Source organism: Aspergillus tanneri, assembly GCF_003426965.1.
Source record: "Aspergillus tanneri strain NIH1004 chromosome Unknown AapTan_5_pilon_pilon_pilon, whole genome shotgun sequence".
NCBI lineage: Eukaryota > Fungi > Ascomycota > Eurotiomycetes > Eurotiales > Aspergillaceae > Aspergillus > Aspergillus tanneri.
This window is the reverse complement of record NW_022984632.1, coordinates 2,730,905-2,746,766: the sequence shown is the minus strand read 5'-3', so window position 1 is coordinate 2,746,766 and position 15,862 is coordinate 2,730,905. Positions and strand designations below refer to the sequence as shown.

At 47.7% G+C, this 15,862-nt stretch overlaps 2 protein-coding genes across 2 annotated transcripts; one reads left to right on the top strand and one right to left on the bottom strand.

Annotated features, from left to right (window-relative positions):
* Positions 1–852: 852 nt before the first annotated feature.
* flbD (putative MYB family conidiophore development protein FlbD) lies at positions 853–1,833 on the top strand (the record flags this gene model as incomplete). The annotated part of the gene is made up of 1 exon (XM_033574888.1): positions 853–1,833. The coding sequence occupies one exon, from the start codon at positions 853–855 to the stop codon at positions 1,831–1,833; it is 981 nt and encodes a 326-aa protein (XP_033422906.1).
* An 8,127-nt stretch (positions 1,834–9,960) lies between these two features.
* On the bottom strand, positions 9,961–15,121 carry ATNIH1004_010312 (UDP-N-acetylglucosaminyltransferase; the record flags this gene model as incomplete). Its single annotated transcript, XM_033574887.1, has 3 exons — positions 9,961–10,590; positions 10,666–13,276; positions 13,335–15,121. 3 exons carry the CDS (start codon positions 15,119–15,121, stop codon positions 9,961–9,963), a joined length of 5,028 nt encoding a protein of 1,675 aa, XP_033422905.1.
* Positions 15,122–15,862: the final 741 nt, after the last annotated feature.

Here is a 15,862-nt window from a genome sequence, read left to right as displayed (position 1 = left end):
ACCTCACCATCGTTATGTATACACATAAATGCATACCATATTACATACAGTACAACCTCGTTTAGTAATACAGACTTGAAATAAAACGCCCCCACCCTCCCTTAAAAAAAAAGTTATTTTATTTTGCCATTTACTATTTTATTTTCATTATTATTATTATTCCTCCGACAATGTCAGCTCCGAGATCTTGGATCAGATCTTCTCCTATAGCGTGCTCTAGGTGTGGAGCAGTAACCATTTTCTCTGACCCGTCTCCCTGGTCATTGTATTCTTCTGCTGCTGCTAGTTGGTATAATAATTGATCATCTCCATCTCCTCTCTTCTATGCTATCTTGTCCATCGTCTTTCTAAATCCTATTCTTTACCTCGCCCCTTTCTCCATCTTATGGTATATCTACCACTTGGAGAACGCACTTTGGAACCATAATTCTTCCGTCGATTGAATTCCCAAGCCCATCGTGAGAAGTTCTGGTGTGGTTGGATTGCCCCCTCTCCATAGTTATTCGAATCCTTTTGTTCTCCAGGCCACACATATTGTTGGGACTATTGTGATTTGAGACTTTGGTTCTACACTAAACCCCGACGGTAAGTTAAATCAATGGTTCGCCGCCTATTTCTGCCGAGTTGTTTGGTTATCATTTCGACTTCGTACCTGAAGTTTATTTGACCTCACAATTACCTACTGACGCCATTCTTCCGTTTTCCTCCCCAACCATCCCAACCGCCTTTGCAATGTTTCGTTTCTTTTATAATATCTGACATGTTCCACAGAAAATATATTGCCCAAATATTATTCTTATTTTATATTTACAAAAAAAGATATTCGGATTTCTTGGACCTTTCTAGTCTCAGATGGCTCCCTCTCATCGTCGAGGACCTTGGGTCCCTGAGGAGGATCAGTTGCTGCTTCAGTTGGTTCGAGAGCAGGGCCCCAACAACTGGGTCCGTATCTCTCAACACATGCACTATCGGTCCCCTAAGCAATGTCGGGAGCGGTTCCATCAAAATCTCAAGCCCTCCCTCAACCGCGAGCCCATTTCAGCTGAGGAGGGGCTGTTGATCGAGCGGATGGTGAATGAAATGGGCAAACGCTGGGCCGAGATCGCACGGCGACTAGGTAATCGCAGCGACAACGCCGTCAAGAACTGGTGGAATGGTAGCATGAACCGGAAGAAGAGAGGTCTTCCCACTTCTAGCACTACTCACCCAGGCCGAACCTGCAACGGACGAGTAGAGGCTCCGTATGCGCGGGCTTCGATGCACACGAGCAGCCCGATCAGCCGCTCTCGATTCTCCTCCATCTCCCATGATAGGCCTATGACTTCATGGTCAAAATCGCCATCTCGGAGAGATTCATTAACCACGACCGACTGTGCACGACAGTTAACCCCTATCTTCACTCTTCCTTCCCTCAACCGTCCCGTGGAAACCCCCTTGACCTCACCTGCATTCTCAGAAGCCTCGAACACCCTCTCAATAGAGCCTCCATCAATGGTCTCGGATCACAACTCGGTTTCATCTGCATCTCCACGAACTATCTCCTCGCCACAGCTTCTCTCTCTTCCTATAGAGACTCGCCAACCGTGTGGCAATTTTCGCCGACGAAGCGCCTCTTCGCTCCAAACAACGGAAGACGTATACTATCCCACTGGTTGCCAAGCTCCCCAGACCCTGGAGCCCCTACATCGATGGTGCCCCGATCGCCAGTCCTGGCACCAGCATTCTGCTCTGCTACCGCAGACGTGGCTCATGTCTTCGGAAGGACCTCGACCAGAGACTAAGGTTGAAGCCCCTCGTGACTCTCGCATGGGTCTCGACAACCTACTGAATTGATGATCGCGCATGATTTCCTTTTACATTCTATCTTATTTTCAATTTGAAGTTCTGGGAGCGTCTAATGTATATGTGTGACCCCGACCCATGTCCCTCCTTAGATTTGGTCTTTCATTTGTGCCTTCGTTTTATATCCTGTACTTTTTTTTTTTTTTTTGATCTTCGATGGCTCTCGAACTATTGCCATGGCGGGACCCGTGGACAAGATCGACAGTGCATTGAGATTGAACGTTTTGGCGAGTTCCATTCTGTCCATTTCTGGGGTTTGGGTTTTCACTTTGATGTTATTTTTATTTATTGGGCATCGAAAAAGCATTTTATCGGAGAAGGGATATTGTTTTGTGGTTCAAGGCTTATTATTCTTTGGTGAGATGGTGGATGTTTTGGCTTATAGAGAGGCCGAACGTGACAAAGACTCCCAATTTCGTGAAGCTAATTTGCATGTATTTAATATTATGGAAGTGTTAGGTGCTTGGATTTAATCATAATACCCCATGGCTATTCTTTGTTTTTTTTTGTCTTTTTATTTTGGATTGTTATATTGGTTATCTAGGTTCCCAGTTAAGAATCCTAATGATACTCAATACTCTTCCATCCCTGCCCTTGAGCCAAGCAGGCTGAATTTCACAAGGTGGCAAAACATGCCATTCATGTTTGTTTTGCGGCGTGGAAGGAGGCGCATAGAATACGACACAACTTATCTTCCGTCGTTGGTGGCTGGCTGTCATCAGCTGTTGTCTTCTAGAGAAATGCCACCGACTCACGAGGGACACGCAAGGGGTGGCTAGAACATACGAGGAAACCCCAGGCCACCACCCCCAAAAACAAAGAGGCGTGGGCCAAATGCAGCATTTGGATGCACTCATCTTGGGAAGTTGGGATTGATAGGTCTATTCGCAATTCAGCTGATGAGGGTTGGCCATACACAACCCATCCTTCCTTTCATCCTCGACCTCCTAATGGACCCGACAGATGGATCTATGGTTCATGCATTCCTACCAGTAACAGGTACGGATGGATTCCTACAGCTCTTCTCAATGGTTGAAGGAGGGGAGGGACCAGGATTCCACATCGAACCTTATTACACAGTTCCTAGTTATCATCGAGGTAAGGTAGATGGATGATACCTACACGTTTGCCCTAGCTCATCAACTCACAGGCGATTTTCACTTCCCCTCCTTTCTTAGCCATGCATGCTTCTTCTCCCTGTGCTCTCCCTTTGGACCTGATGCATGATCACTAACGGTCTAAGCTCGGAAGATCAGCTCATGTCTTTTTTCTCACAGGCCGATGTAAGCGGCCTGCAGTCCTGCCTTTTGTTTAACGTTAGGTTTCAGCGTATCCGCTAAGACGGCGATTTGACAGGTCCCAGGATTTTGGATCCGGTCTGGCAGTGAACTTTTACTTGTCCAAGGAGACGGTCCTGCGGGGGAAAGGAAAAAAAGAAAAAAATTCTGCCACAGCCAGTATCGGAAGTGCGTGGCCTCTAGCCTCGACTAATTTGGTCCATCTGCGAATGGCGTTCTGTTTGGAGCGCTTTCCAGCTGATAGCCATGTCCCCCCCTGCCTGACTCGCCACAACGCTACGGTTGAAGCAGCCACACATATGGGGCATATGGACTGCAGTAACCTCGGATTCGCCCTCATCAAGCTGTGATTGGAGCATCAAGGCCCGGAGGTATCAGGAAATGGCTATTATTGCTATCTACATGCTACATAAGTAAGAAAGGTTCTGCTCGTTTCAGCCAGCCTTCACCTGCAACAACACATACGTATGTAGTCAAACATAGTCAGCCTGAGACGTCGGGGACCGAGCCACTCAAGGGCGCAGTGAATCCTCAAGGACGAAAATAACATCATGACCATCATCGACCCCCAGAATAGAATCCTGTCGGATGCAAGGCTCCTCTAGTGCGGAGGGAACAAGCAACACACAAGGCGGTTTAAATGCCACCAGATACCTATCAACTCGGTCGGGGTATGGTTCCTTGGGGACCATGATTAGGTAAAGGATCAACAAGTTACGAATCTCATACTGCAAGGTCCCTCCGAACAATAGGGGGTGGAAGCATTCTTCAGGAGCTGGCTGCATGAAGGAGATGGAGATCTCCATCCATCACTCATCTTTTTTTTTTTTCCCCCCTACCATTGATTTGGAATACTTGGTCGCTAGCGCCGCAACTAGACTCGACTAGCCCCTCACTATTCGCGCAACGTGACGTGACGTATTGCCGGTTCCGAGACAATCGCGATGATTTTGCAATCAGAGCCGGTGTGGATATCGGCTCGGTAGTGGAGACTGATGGTTACATATGTGTCCGTGAGGGTTAAACAATACTACTACGGAGGATGTAAGTGGGAATCAATCTCGTTGTTGCCCGATATCTCCGGAGGTATTTCCCGGGCTGGTATGATATAAATGGAATCGAGGAATAAAATAACGTCTACTGGGACTAACGCCGACCGGTTTGGCCCCAAATAATCCTTGGACTTTGACAGTTGAAACGGGGCCACTTTCGTGGGCCTCAGCACTTAATGTCCAGTGTGATTTATTAATACCCCAGCTTTATCGGTTTCCAGTGTAGCAGGGGCCCCTAACGACTGTTGCAAGATCTACTTGAATATATTAGATGTGGGAGAGAAAATATTGGAGAGAAGCTTACAGGGTTCTCCTGGGGTCCGCGATGTAGCATCACCATCGACCGCAGAAGAAAGAATGATCTCTGGGACCTCAAATTTACCCGATGGAGTATAGGGAGGGGATTTGATCCCACGGCGAGTGTCCCAGATAGATTAATTCCCTTGTTATTTTCAGAACCAGCTAGTTCTGGGGAGACTATCCCAACCTACCACCCAGCAGTGCTACGGTTGTACTGGTCTTACGAGAGTGAAAATCCCCAGGAAGCAAGCCATGCTAGTACTTCGAAAATCTCCTAAAATATCATGAAACCCTAGCTCCGATTCCCATTGGGGAAAACCCTCTCCAATCCCATACAGCTTCCCGGTGCAGTTTCCAACGAAGCGACTGCCCGTTCCACTACCAGCACAATTGTGAAGTCACGGCCTGCCACTGATCCCTGCTTGCAGTAAAACGCTCCAAGCAGACTGTGGCTAAGGGCTGACTAGTGTGATAAGAAACGGCCGCACCATAGAGAGGCTCAGTCAACGGTGCCAATCTGGACTAGGGTTAGTTATTTTGTCTGGCCCATTGAGAATGGAATCCAGAATGTCGATGGAGAGAGGGTGGGGCTAAAGTGCCTCGCTACACAGCGAACAAGAATCATGCAGATAACGACAAGAAATCGACTCCAATTCTACCAGTTTATGTAAAACGGTTAGGAGGGTAGTACCATGGAATCGGGTACGTCCGATCGAACAGAGATGTAAGTTCCTTGAATCAACCATTGCCTCTCAACGACAAGCTACTTGGTTCAACCACGGTCTCGCCCCGGATAATTATTGAATTGGCAAAATATATATGTCCGCATGGGCTCCATTGCAAATAGACTATAAACCCACCAGTAGCGAGGGCCAATATTTACTATTTCCGGCTCATCTGATTCGTGCTTGTCCAGCGACTATTTAAAAATTTAAATCTGCGGAAGAACGGAAAATGACAGGGGAGTTGACGATGCATGCTTTTGCTTTGCATATGCAGCTTTATTAATTTGAATCCTGCACAATATGTGGATATCTAGGATCTGTAATACCGGTATATGGTATTTCGAAGAGTCCATACATACATACAGACCGGGCAATTTCCAATTGTATGTGCTTAAACAAGTAAGTTGGCTCGGATATACTCGGTACTGTCTGTACCTGTATTACCTATACGATTGTGAAATTATTCTTTCCATACCTGGGAACAAGGTGGGCCCCTGCTTATTAGTGCGGGCCGGTTGATCAATGCCAGTGAGAGCAGGACGTTGAGATCGCATCTTTCTGACTGTGATTGGTGAACGGAGGATCTCGGAGGTCCGCTGATCAGCCAAGCCTCTTTGGGATTAGAGTACCCGTCTTACCGGTCCGCCCGTGATCAGCGGAGGCAACTTGAATCGTAAAGGAGAAAGCTAGCTTACGTACTGTATGGATGTCTGTATCCTTCGGGTATCGTCAGGACGGTGTTCAGGGGTTCTCGGGATCTTGGCATCAGATCAAAACACCATTAGATCAGCCTCAACATACTCCAGCTGAAATCGCAGCTACAATGTATGTAGTATGTACTCCATGCTTGGGAATGCAGCATCTACAGTGTCTAGTGCTACCTGCTGTAGATACCCTGTCTAGTAGATCGGAGTGCTCTGAGTATATACAGAGTATGTATCAATTCCTCCAAGCCATACAGAGTACAAATCCCAGGATACCATGTCCACGAAGAACAAAGATATCAATCACTTCCCTCCCATTGACCAAAAGGGTCAGTGTCACTCGAACCTGAGTCGCTCAGATCAGCATGGGGTCACGGCAAACCAATTGCCCGTTTCGGTGCGATTTGGCGAGAACGGAGGGGAGATATTTGTCATAGGTGGAGTAATACCGTATTTCATTGTCGTACAGGACTATTTCTTCGTACGAGCTCTGGGGACTAATCATCGATCAGCTCTATACCTTACCATTCTCTCGCTACGAGGGCCAAAGCACAAACCACTTTAGCCCAAGGGGTTCTTGCCAAATCCACGTGGACCTGTCAGATACCAGCCGTTGCTGTGTATTACAATACCGTATGTATTAGTTATCTGATTATGTGAGTATTACTTACCTTACCATACTTTTTATTTTTTTTTTTAAAAAAATTTACTTTGGACTAACATTCTTGGTTCTCTAGACACAACGGTTTTTGGCAGCCAGGATGACTTACATACCTTACTCTGTAGGGACATATAATTACTGGTGTTGAGTGGATATGGATGGAATTTTGGCCAGGATTGCCGAAGAATACCATCTCCCCATCCATCCATCATCCATCAATTGATCCAGTGTGAAACAGGCGCCGTTTTCCCAAGATCCTGGGAATTCAAATCCTCCTGGTTTTATCTCTTCCTATCAGGTTATTCCCTCATCCAATGGCAGGTCAGGGATGCTATTCCTACGATATGCAGGGCTTTATTTTATTTTATTTATTTTTTTAAAACCTAACTGACAACAATCCATCCATCCATCTACTATCCACAATTTCTCCTTATCTGCTCTATACCTAGCTTCACCCCCTGAATTAACCTCCTGTGCAGGCGATCACCACTCGAGATAGTAGGCACATACATACACAATTAGGCACCTAAATACAAATACATCCCTGATTACTCCACCATTCTAGGGACCACTCGGCGACGCACTTCGTAGTGGTTCTCTATGTACTAGTTTCTACGACTAGGGCTGGCTGGCTTGCAGGTTCGTTCGTTGCATCCAAGATTGTTAGAATAATCTGCGTGTTGTGCACTGTTCAAGCATTTGCTAATGCGCACTACAGGAAAGTCACTTGTCTATGCCGCGTCTCTTTATGGAGTCTCAGTACGAGCTATCAGGTCTCCTTTTTTTTTTTTTTTTCCTCACTTTTCTAAGATGTCAGCACTACTGTCCCGAATCACTGGACCCTGGACATTACCTAGTCAATAGTCCCGTTTGGTCAGCTAGATCTCTTGCCGATGGCGGAACTTAGACCGTACATTGTATGTTCCCTGCTACCTACAGAGTATACCTAGGCAATGACGAAGGAAATAAAAAGAAAAGAAAAATGGCAGTCTATGGACCGAGATCCTGTAGAAATGAGCAGTCAGTGAAGCCAGATCGACATCAAGACTATCTGCTGTACGGAGTACTAGAGTGTCATCATTTGGCCATTGATCTAGCCCATCGATCGATCTAGGGATTCTAATTCTTCTACCTAGGTATTCCCTGCATTCGTCCTATCTAGTCGGATGCCGAGTTCTGGCGATGTCGTCAAACCCTGACCTTATGTACCGGTAGACTTGGTCGACGGGATGAGACGTAGACGAGATGAAACGAAATGTGTGTCCAGAATCGAACAGGGTATTGGCCTATTGATATCAGAAGAGAAATTGGATCCGATCTAACTAAACAGTGGCAATAGCCAGTCAGCCAGCAGAGAGGCAGACAGACAGATAGTTCCGAAACCTAGCGATCGCCACCAGATTGCATTACATTATACGAATCCGATCCCTCTTTTCGTTGTCCGTCTGCCGAGAGAAGGGAGGAAAGAGGGAATAAATAAAATCAAAATCCAATCACCGGTGGTTACGTCACTCTAGTCCACAAAGACTGGTTGAGTACAGGATGCAGTGAATCCCTTTCCCCAGCATCATGTCACGTCATGAAACTTTCTCTGGGATTATACTTCTAGTAGTAGACCAACAGAAACTCGTCCTCGATGAACGGCCAATTCCTTGCCCGGGCGATTTCCAAACTGTACGGACGGACCAGGTCCGGTTTGAAATTTCTGTCTCTTTCTCTCTCTCGTCCTCTTTCCTTTTCCTGCGGGTAATGCAACATGCAGTTGTCATACCCTTTTTGTCTTTTCTTTTTTACTTAGATTATTCCGATTAATATTATTATTTATCAATCAATAACAATAGATTATGTGCAGACGTTAGGTTCATAAGAGACAGACAGGCGCTTTATGCGCGCTGTTTATTCACACCCTATCATGCATAGGTCGTACTTCCTGTTGCGAATATCCGGATATCAGAAGGAAAGGGCCTGGAGGATATTAACTTTGCTAGATCAGATATTTGTGTGTGATGTGGAGTTATGGAAAGTAACACGAGTTACCTGTCTTGTCCTATCCATTATCAGACGCCGAGTTCACTGCTTCTTTCGATCTCGATGGGCGTGGTGCCTACCCCAATGTCTGGACACTTGACTGTTCTCTGTCTGGTTAACACCAAGCGCGCTTACGCTCTGTCTGTCTCTCATACATCCCTGCGCAGGAAAACGTCATTCCCGCTACACCAGTCAGTAATGAGGCATACTCAATAACTTCTGAAGACCGAGCGTTTCCTGCCCAGTTTTTCTCGCCAAAATGCGTTGCAAATTGTCATCTCGCTTGGTTTAACCCCATACGTTAAATTAGTAAAACTTCGGTACCCCACCTATCTATTTGTTTGTACCTGATCCGTATCGTTGTCGGCATCTAGTGACGGGTCCCTCGATTTGTTTAGTATCCATATGCATATGCGAATACATTCCACGGTATCTGCGCTGGTCATCCGGTCCCGGACATGGCACGAGGATCAGAAAATCTCCGCGACGGAGTGGAGAGGTCGTTACGATGGGTTGTGCTATGATGTATGGGGTTTGATAACTGGGGAACCATGGCAGACCTAGGTGCTCTAAAGTCAGTCAGTCTCCGGGCATGGTATTTCCACGAATTCAGCATCATAGTGATGTTGGTCTGGTGCTTATAAAGAGTTGTCAGGGAGGCAGATAAAATAGAAAGAGAAGAATAGAAAGAGGAATGTTGAACCGGGAACCACATGACGGGAGCCTACAAAGGTAATCTACCAGTTATGTCAGCGGCCATCGAAATCGCTCGATTGTGATACGGTACAAGAGGATCAGCTCTCTCTCATACTCCATCCCAATATGCGCATATATCACGGCCTCTAATCTAGAACCTATATCATAGAATATGCTTCATACCCGAGAAGATAGCCATATAGGCTCATTGTATCTATTAACTATGCCACTCCTCCAGAACATGCCAACCCAACGCCTGGAGTTATCCACATGACTCCGACCACGAAACGCCTACCCATAAAATACTCGAGTCATAACCCAGAGGCAATTTACCTAGCCTGGTGCTCGCGTTTATCATGAAACAGGCCCGGAAGTTGGTCGTCGTTTGGTCCCATGCCCTAAAATCACACCCAACGCCAGCATGCATGTGGAACAGATATAGTCCCCGCAACAGATGCGGGCTATATCAAACTAACAGACATCAAAGTACAAGATATAAATCAATATGTGGCACGGGCCATATCTCAACAGGAATATGATGAAGGGCACCTGTTAGGAAAAAGAAATGTAAAAATAGGGTGGATCGAAAGAAGAAAAATTAAAAGGAAAAGAAGTAGAAGAAAAACGCTCAAGGGGTATATTCCAAAGCGCACATCATAACCATATGTCACCCTCTTCGCCATTCACCCAACCTTTCCAAACTTGTTCATAGGCATCTTCTAAGTCTTGAACCCAGCGCTTGGTGTCAAAAAGCCTATTAGCCCACCTTCCGTGGAATAGCATCTTGCGGATGTCCGACAATCTACCTCGTGCTCGGCCCTCTCCGTGAGACTCGTATTGCAAGTCCCGGCATAAACGAATCGCTTTGCTTTCGTAATCATCGTCTGATGTGGCAATTAACTCCTCCAGAGCTTTTTGACCATCATCAGAGTTCGGCAGTGCACTGCTTAGAATGCTGCTGGCCATTCGAGAGCACATTTTATACTTGTAGCGAGGGAGTGTCAGGATCGGGGTCCCACTCCACAAGACATCCGTCGCTGTGGTATGCGCGTTGCATTCGGGGGTATCGAGGAATAAATCTAGGATCTTGGCTCGCGAGATATGAGTGTTCTTAGGGGCAACGTCAGTAAAAATGATCCGCGCTGCTGTCTCCTCTCCAGCCCAAGCAATGGCCGTTTCTTTGAGATTCTGTTCACCAAGATCCGGGAAACGAAGGAGCCAGAGAACAGCGTTCGGGACACCTGCGAGTATACGAAGCCAGGTACGGAAGGTCGTGGGCTCGATCTGAGTAGAGTGTCAACAGGGGAGCTCAAAAAGAAGAACAGTAACTACTCCCGAACGGGTCCATTTAAATCTTACCTTGTATAACTGGTTGAAATTTCCCAGTATGATTGCATCATCACTGAGCTTGGGAAATAGCTCCTTCCGCATGCGCCATCTTTTCTCTTGCTCCTGAGTCCAAGAGGTATGATTTTCTTGAGCGTCAGGAGCACTCTGTCGATGGTCGCAGCAAAAGAATGTAGAACGTGTGAAAACGATCTTTTCTCCATACACCCAATCTTCAAAGTCCTCTCCATGATCCTCCTCCAGGAGTCGGTCTTCAATCCGTACATTGCGTCGACCGGGAGAGAGCGTTTCAGGCGGTATTGAAACAGTATCAGCAAGGATATAGTCGCACCATTCCGCGCCCAGAGTCCCGGCAAAGCCCATAAAAGACATGTGTATTGGGGCCGGGCGTGCTGCGAAAACCTCATTCCGGGCGCCTCGAGTGTATCCATTCAGGTTAATGAGAATGTGGATTCCATCTGCAACTATCTGCTTGACTAGTCGGTCAATGGACCATGCACTGGCATCATAGAACACCGGTGCCTCTCTCTCTATCTGCTGGCGGTGGATTGATTTGTCACTCGCAGTGGTGGCATAACAATAAGCTCTAACTCTGGAAGGATTGTGCAGTCCAAACACAGACTGCATCAAGTGGGCAAGAGGGTGGTTATTGAAGTCGGACGAAACATACCCAACCCTAAGATATGGATTCGGAGGCGGCGGGGGTGGGTACACTGTAGCCGGTAGCCATGGGGAACGCAGGGTCGAAGTGGATATACGAAGTCCATTTCGCTGCGAGATCTGCCGAATCTGTTTCGCAGAGAGCGGGCAGGTGAACGTGTGGAAAGGTAGGACGGTGGGAGCATTAGGCGTCGTTAAGCCCGGTGGAAGTTGCGGACGCCGATACTTGGTCACAGGGTATTCCTTGTTATAAATATATAAATCTTGGTACCATTGCCAAGTGATTGATCTTGTAGCGCGCTCCACCAGCTTGACAACCCTTGAACCTTCCCATCTCTGCCCGACCCATGCGTTGAGGACAGAAGTCAGAGCATCAGGCCCAAACCGCCGGCTTTCCATTGCGCGGGTCAGTTGCGCACACAATTGCGCGATCGTGCTGGAGTTTAACAAGCCGCGACCCCATGATTCGCCTTCCCCGAGCTGCCGGTTGACAATATCAACCACGCGCTTGATCCAACCAGTGCCTGTTTCGGTACTGTAAGCATCACGAAGCATTCCTTGCTCATCGACATGCCACCGGTCGCGGAAGCCGTAGCCGTTGACAATCCCACCTCGGCCAACCCAGTTGCAAACAGAATTCAAAGCATTCGCCAGTCCGCAGACCGCTTCAGCAAATTCGGGATTGACCTTGACTGCACGCTTATAGTATGCAATAGCATCATTGACACGACCGGCATCCTTGACGGCATTCGCCAAATTGGCTAGGGCAATGTCGAAATTACCGTCACACTGAACAGCCTGTTCATACATTCGAATGGCGGCCTGAAGTTGACCGATATCCTTGAGCAGGCTACCAAGATTCGTATAAAGATGGGCATGACGCGAGTCTAGATGGAGACCATAGTTGTAGTATGCCAATGCCAACGAAATGCCGCTGCCAGGAACCACCCCGGGTATCTCGGGGTGCTGCATCTCCCCACTTGTTCGAGAAAATCCTTTCTTGGATGCACTGTTCTGGATACCAGCCAGCAAGATCCCCACGTTATTTGCAGTGGATGGACTCGGTTGAAGAGAAAGAGACAGGTAGTAAAGGGCCAAGATATCCCGAACGCCCGGTGCTGTCCTCGGGACACCTGAGGTAGAGATATTAGACATGCCGTCTTGATAAATCTTCGCCAATGAGAGCAAACAGTTACTCGTGGTCGATATAGCTGCCTTCCTCGCCAAGCCTTCTGCAACATACAAAATACCAGGAGGCGTTCCGCAAGGAACAAAAACCAGTTTCGAAGTCTGCAAGGCCTTGTCAGGATACAAAAGGACAGTCTCGTTTAAGTTGTGCTGCTCTGGTGTCGAGAAATCATGCGGGGCATCATGAGAGAACGCGGCAAAGATTTGTTTGATGAGGCTTTGGATGCCGTGTCGTCTTCTCCCAGCAGAAACTAGAATTGCATCCTCGAAAGCTGCTGCAGCTCCTGCGTTATCTCCTAGTGCATAAAGCATATTGCCTTTCGCATGAACAAGAGCAAGCATTCTACCGTTGTCGCAGCCAGGTATTGCATAACCACTCGAGCCAAACCCAGCAGGTCTAGCTTCTGCTGAGCGATAAGTAGTAGAAGTTGAATGGCCAAAATCATCATCGTACTCAAATGACGCCTTTTCATACGAACCCAAGTCCGACGTACTTGATGCTCTGCTGCCGGCGTCGCTTTCAGTCTCGCTGGAATGTTCGTCGGCCGTGAAACAATCTCCGTTCTTGGAAACCCGCAGCGAATTCTGAACAAACTCGATGATGTTGACGGCCTCTTTCCCCCGGTGACTACTGCATAGCAGGCCAATGAGGTGTTCTACAGCCTCGAAAAAGCTGGGGCGCAGCTTGACCGCGCGGAGCCAATGTTGTAACGCCTCGTCCCGACGATCTAATGCCAAAAGCGTAGCAGCTAGATTCGATATTGCCTCCACATGTCTAAATCGGTCAGTTACATGAACGTATATTACCAAAACAACGGCAATAGTTTACTTACGTGCTATCCCTGGCTATGATTCTGGAATACCATCTCATAGCCCTATTATAATCACCAAGTCCATAAGCAAGACAGCCTCCAAGAAGCATCCCATCAATCCACTCCCAGCCGCTTTCTATGCAAAGATGAGATAGGATTTCTAGAAAATATGCAGCATTTGCCGTGGGATTCTCGCTGTTGAAAGGCGCAGCTGCAGGTGGATAGAGAGATATAGAAGACGCCGTGAATCTTCCCGTGCGGCGTAGTCTATCCAACATCTGATTATCAGACGTTGCTTGCTGTTGGAAATGAGAGAGTGAAGGGCGTTTAAGTTGTCGATGTGCCTGGATATTGGACGGGGCATTACTCCCCAGATTGTTTGTGATATTGGCCTTTGGCAGAGGATGAAGGTCGTATTGGCTCGAGGGATAGCTGTTATGACGGACAGACTCAGGTACATTCGTATGAGAGAAATCTAGTCCAGGTTGACGTGGCGGCTTGGGATAAATGCTTGGTTTTAAAAATCGATGGTTTTGGGCATCACCACTAGCCGTAGACATACTATTCCGTCGAGCTTGGTGGATAGACGCCAGGAGATCGACATAAACAGCGTGAGCCGTTGTTAGTACCTTCTCTTTAAATTCAGCATTCACTGCATGTGATTTGATAGCGGAGTCTATGTTTTGGAAACCCTGCCCACCCGAGCTGCCTTGCCATGATGTGATGGGTTCATGACCAGGCGGCCGTGATGAGTATCCCGAACTGGTAGTGTTTTGACGAGTGTGGAATGGGAGAATACGCTGAGAAGAATCAAGGAGTTTGTGATCCGAATGCCGAGGAGGAAAATTATTCTTCACTGGTATGTCATGATTGAGCATACCTGGTGGAACTGGATTCCAAGACAAACCAAGATCAGCATGACTGTTGGGCGGTATGGAGTTCTGGCTGAATGACTGCTGCCCTGCATCAAAGAACTGGGGATTGGAAAGGGTTGGCTGTTTGGAGAACGGAGTCGGTGTACTAAACCGCGGTTCTTTAAAGGCTGCTGGGCGATACGGAATATAAACTCCATCGGGCCAGTACGGCCCATATGGCCCAGTGCCTGCCGATGCAGTGGGTCCAATGCACGACTGGAGAGTGGCCGGTAAAACTGTAGGAACGTAAGGGCCGTTATGCCAGTAGAATCGCTGTTGGGGGGGCTGCATTGGCTGCGATTGATTGAGCATCGAGTCAACCCCGGGCATGTAGTTCAAAGAACGAATCCAACTTGCTCCATTTGGCCCTTGAAGCATGTCTCCAGGAACTGTATTCGCACGGGTCGAGTCGCTCTTGTACACGGGTGGGAAGTTCAGATGTTTTGTGGATGAAGATTGGTCCAGTGAAGGTTGTCCCCAAGCGTCTATGGAAAAGCCTGTCTGAGGAGCTACCATCTGCCCTGGCTCTAGCTGCGACACAAGAATATGTTTGGTCGCTGGAGGCTGGATCGTTGTGTCTCCTGGAGTTCCATCATAGCCCGCAGCAAGAGTACCATTGGGTGTTTTCCTCCTCAACGTATGTTCACCGACATGCTTGGAGCTGAGAATCGGGCCCGCGGCATCATGGGCGTCGGGACGCTGAATCGGATGATACTGGAATCGAGTTCGAGGAATTGATTGGTAGGACGTGTTCTGGGTGACATCATTTCGGTGAACCGTCGCAGGAAAGCTGATAGCATTAGAGTCGTAAGGAACATCAACGGGGCCGACACCGTGATAGTGATTGTGGTTATGTGGTTGAACGGGAGGAAACGGTGCTACTGAGGGCAACATATTGCTTCGATAAGTGTTGCACTCTTTTTCCGCTTCTTCTTTCTCTCGCTCGTATAAAAAAGGCAACTATGGGATGAAACTGAAAGAGGAGAGGGTGGTGAGGATCAAAACGAAAAGTCGAGCAAACCGAAAGTCACGAAAAAGATGTAGATGATTGCCAAAGATCGATAGCGGTCAGATATTCACGACACGCACATTCACTCTTGCAGGATTATTAACAAGCATCCTCCTTAAAACGTTTCCTACACCTCATCCTGGACATGAGCCGGATCACTTGACACGACACTTCAGCGAAGCCTCCCACGGCTTGTTTCTGGGCTCGACATGAACGCAAGTTGTGTCGATAGTTGGCTGAATAAGAGGGTCGAGGAGCAAAGGGTGCAGGAGAGAACCAGAACGAGGTACGTAGACCGACTCGGAGATACCATTCACGAAGCGCCCGGATTCCGACGATTTATTAAAAGAAAACAGGCAAGAGAACAACTTAGGTGGCACTATTTGCTGCTTGAGTCTCTTAGGAAGGTGAAGAAGCGATGCAAGGGAGGGAAGGGATCGAAAATCGTAGCCCTAGTCAGCTTTCAGAGAGAGCACCCACACTGACGCAGGTGTCCGCAAGACGCGATCAATCACCAGAAGATACCACGCTTGGCCGCTTGGCAGAAATGTTGTACTCAGCGCGAAGGGTATGGGGCAAAAAAAAAGAAAGAACGAAAAATAGGAGGGAAATACTAAAATGGAGAC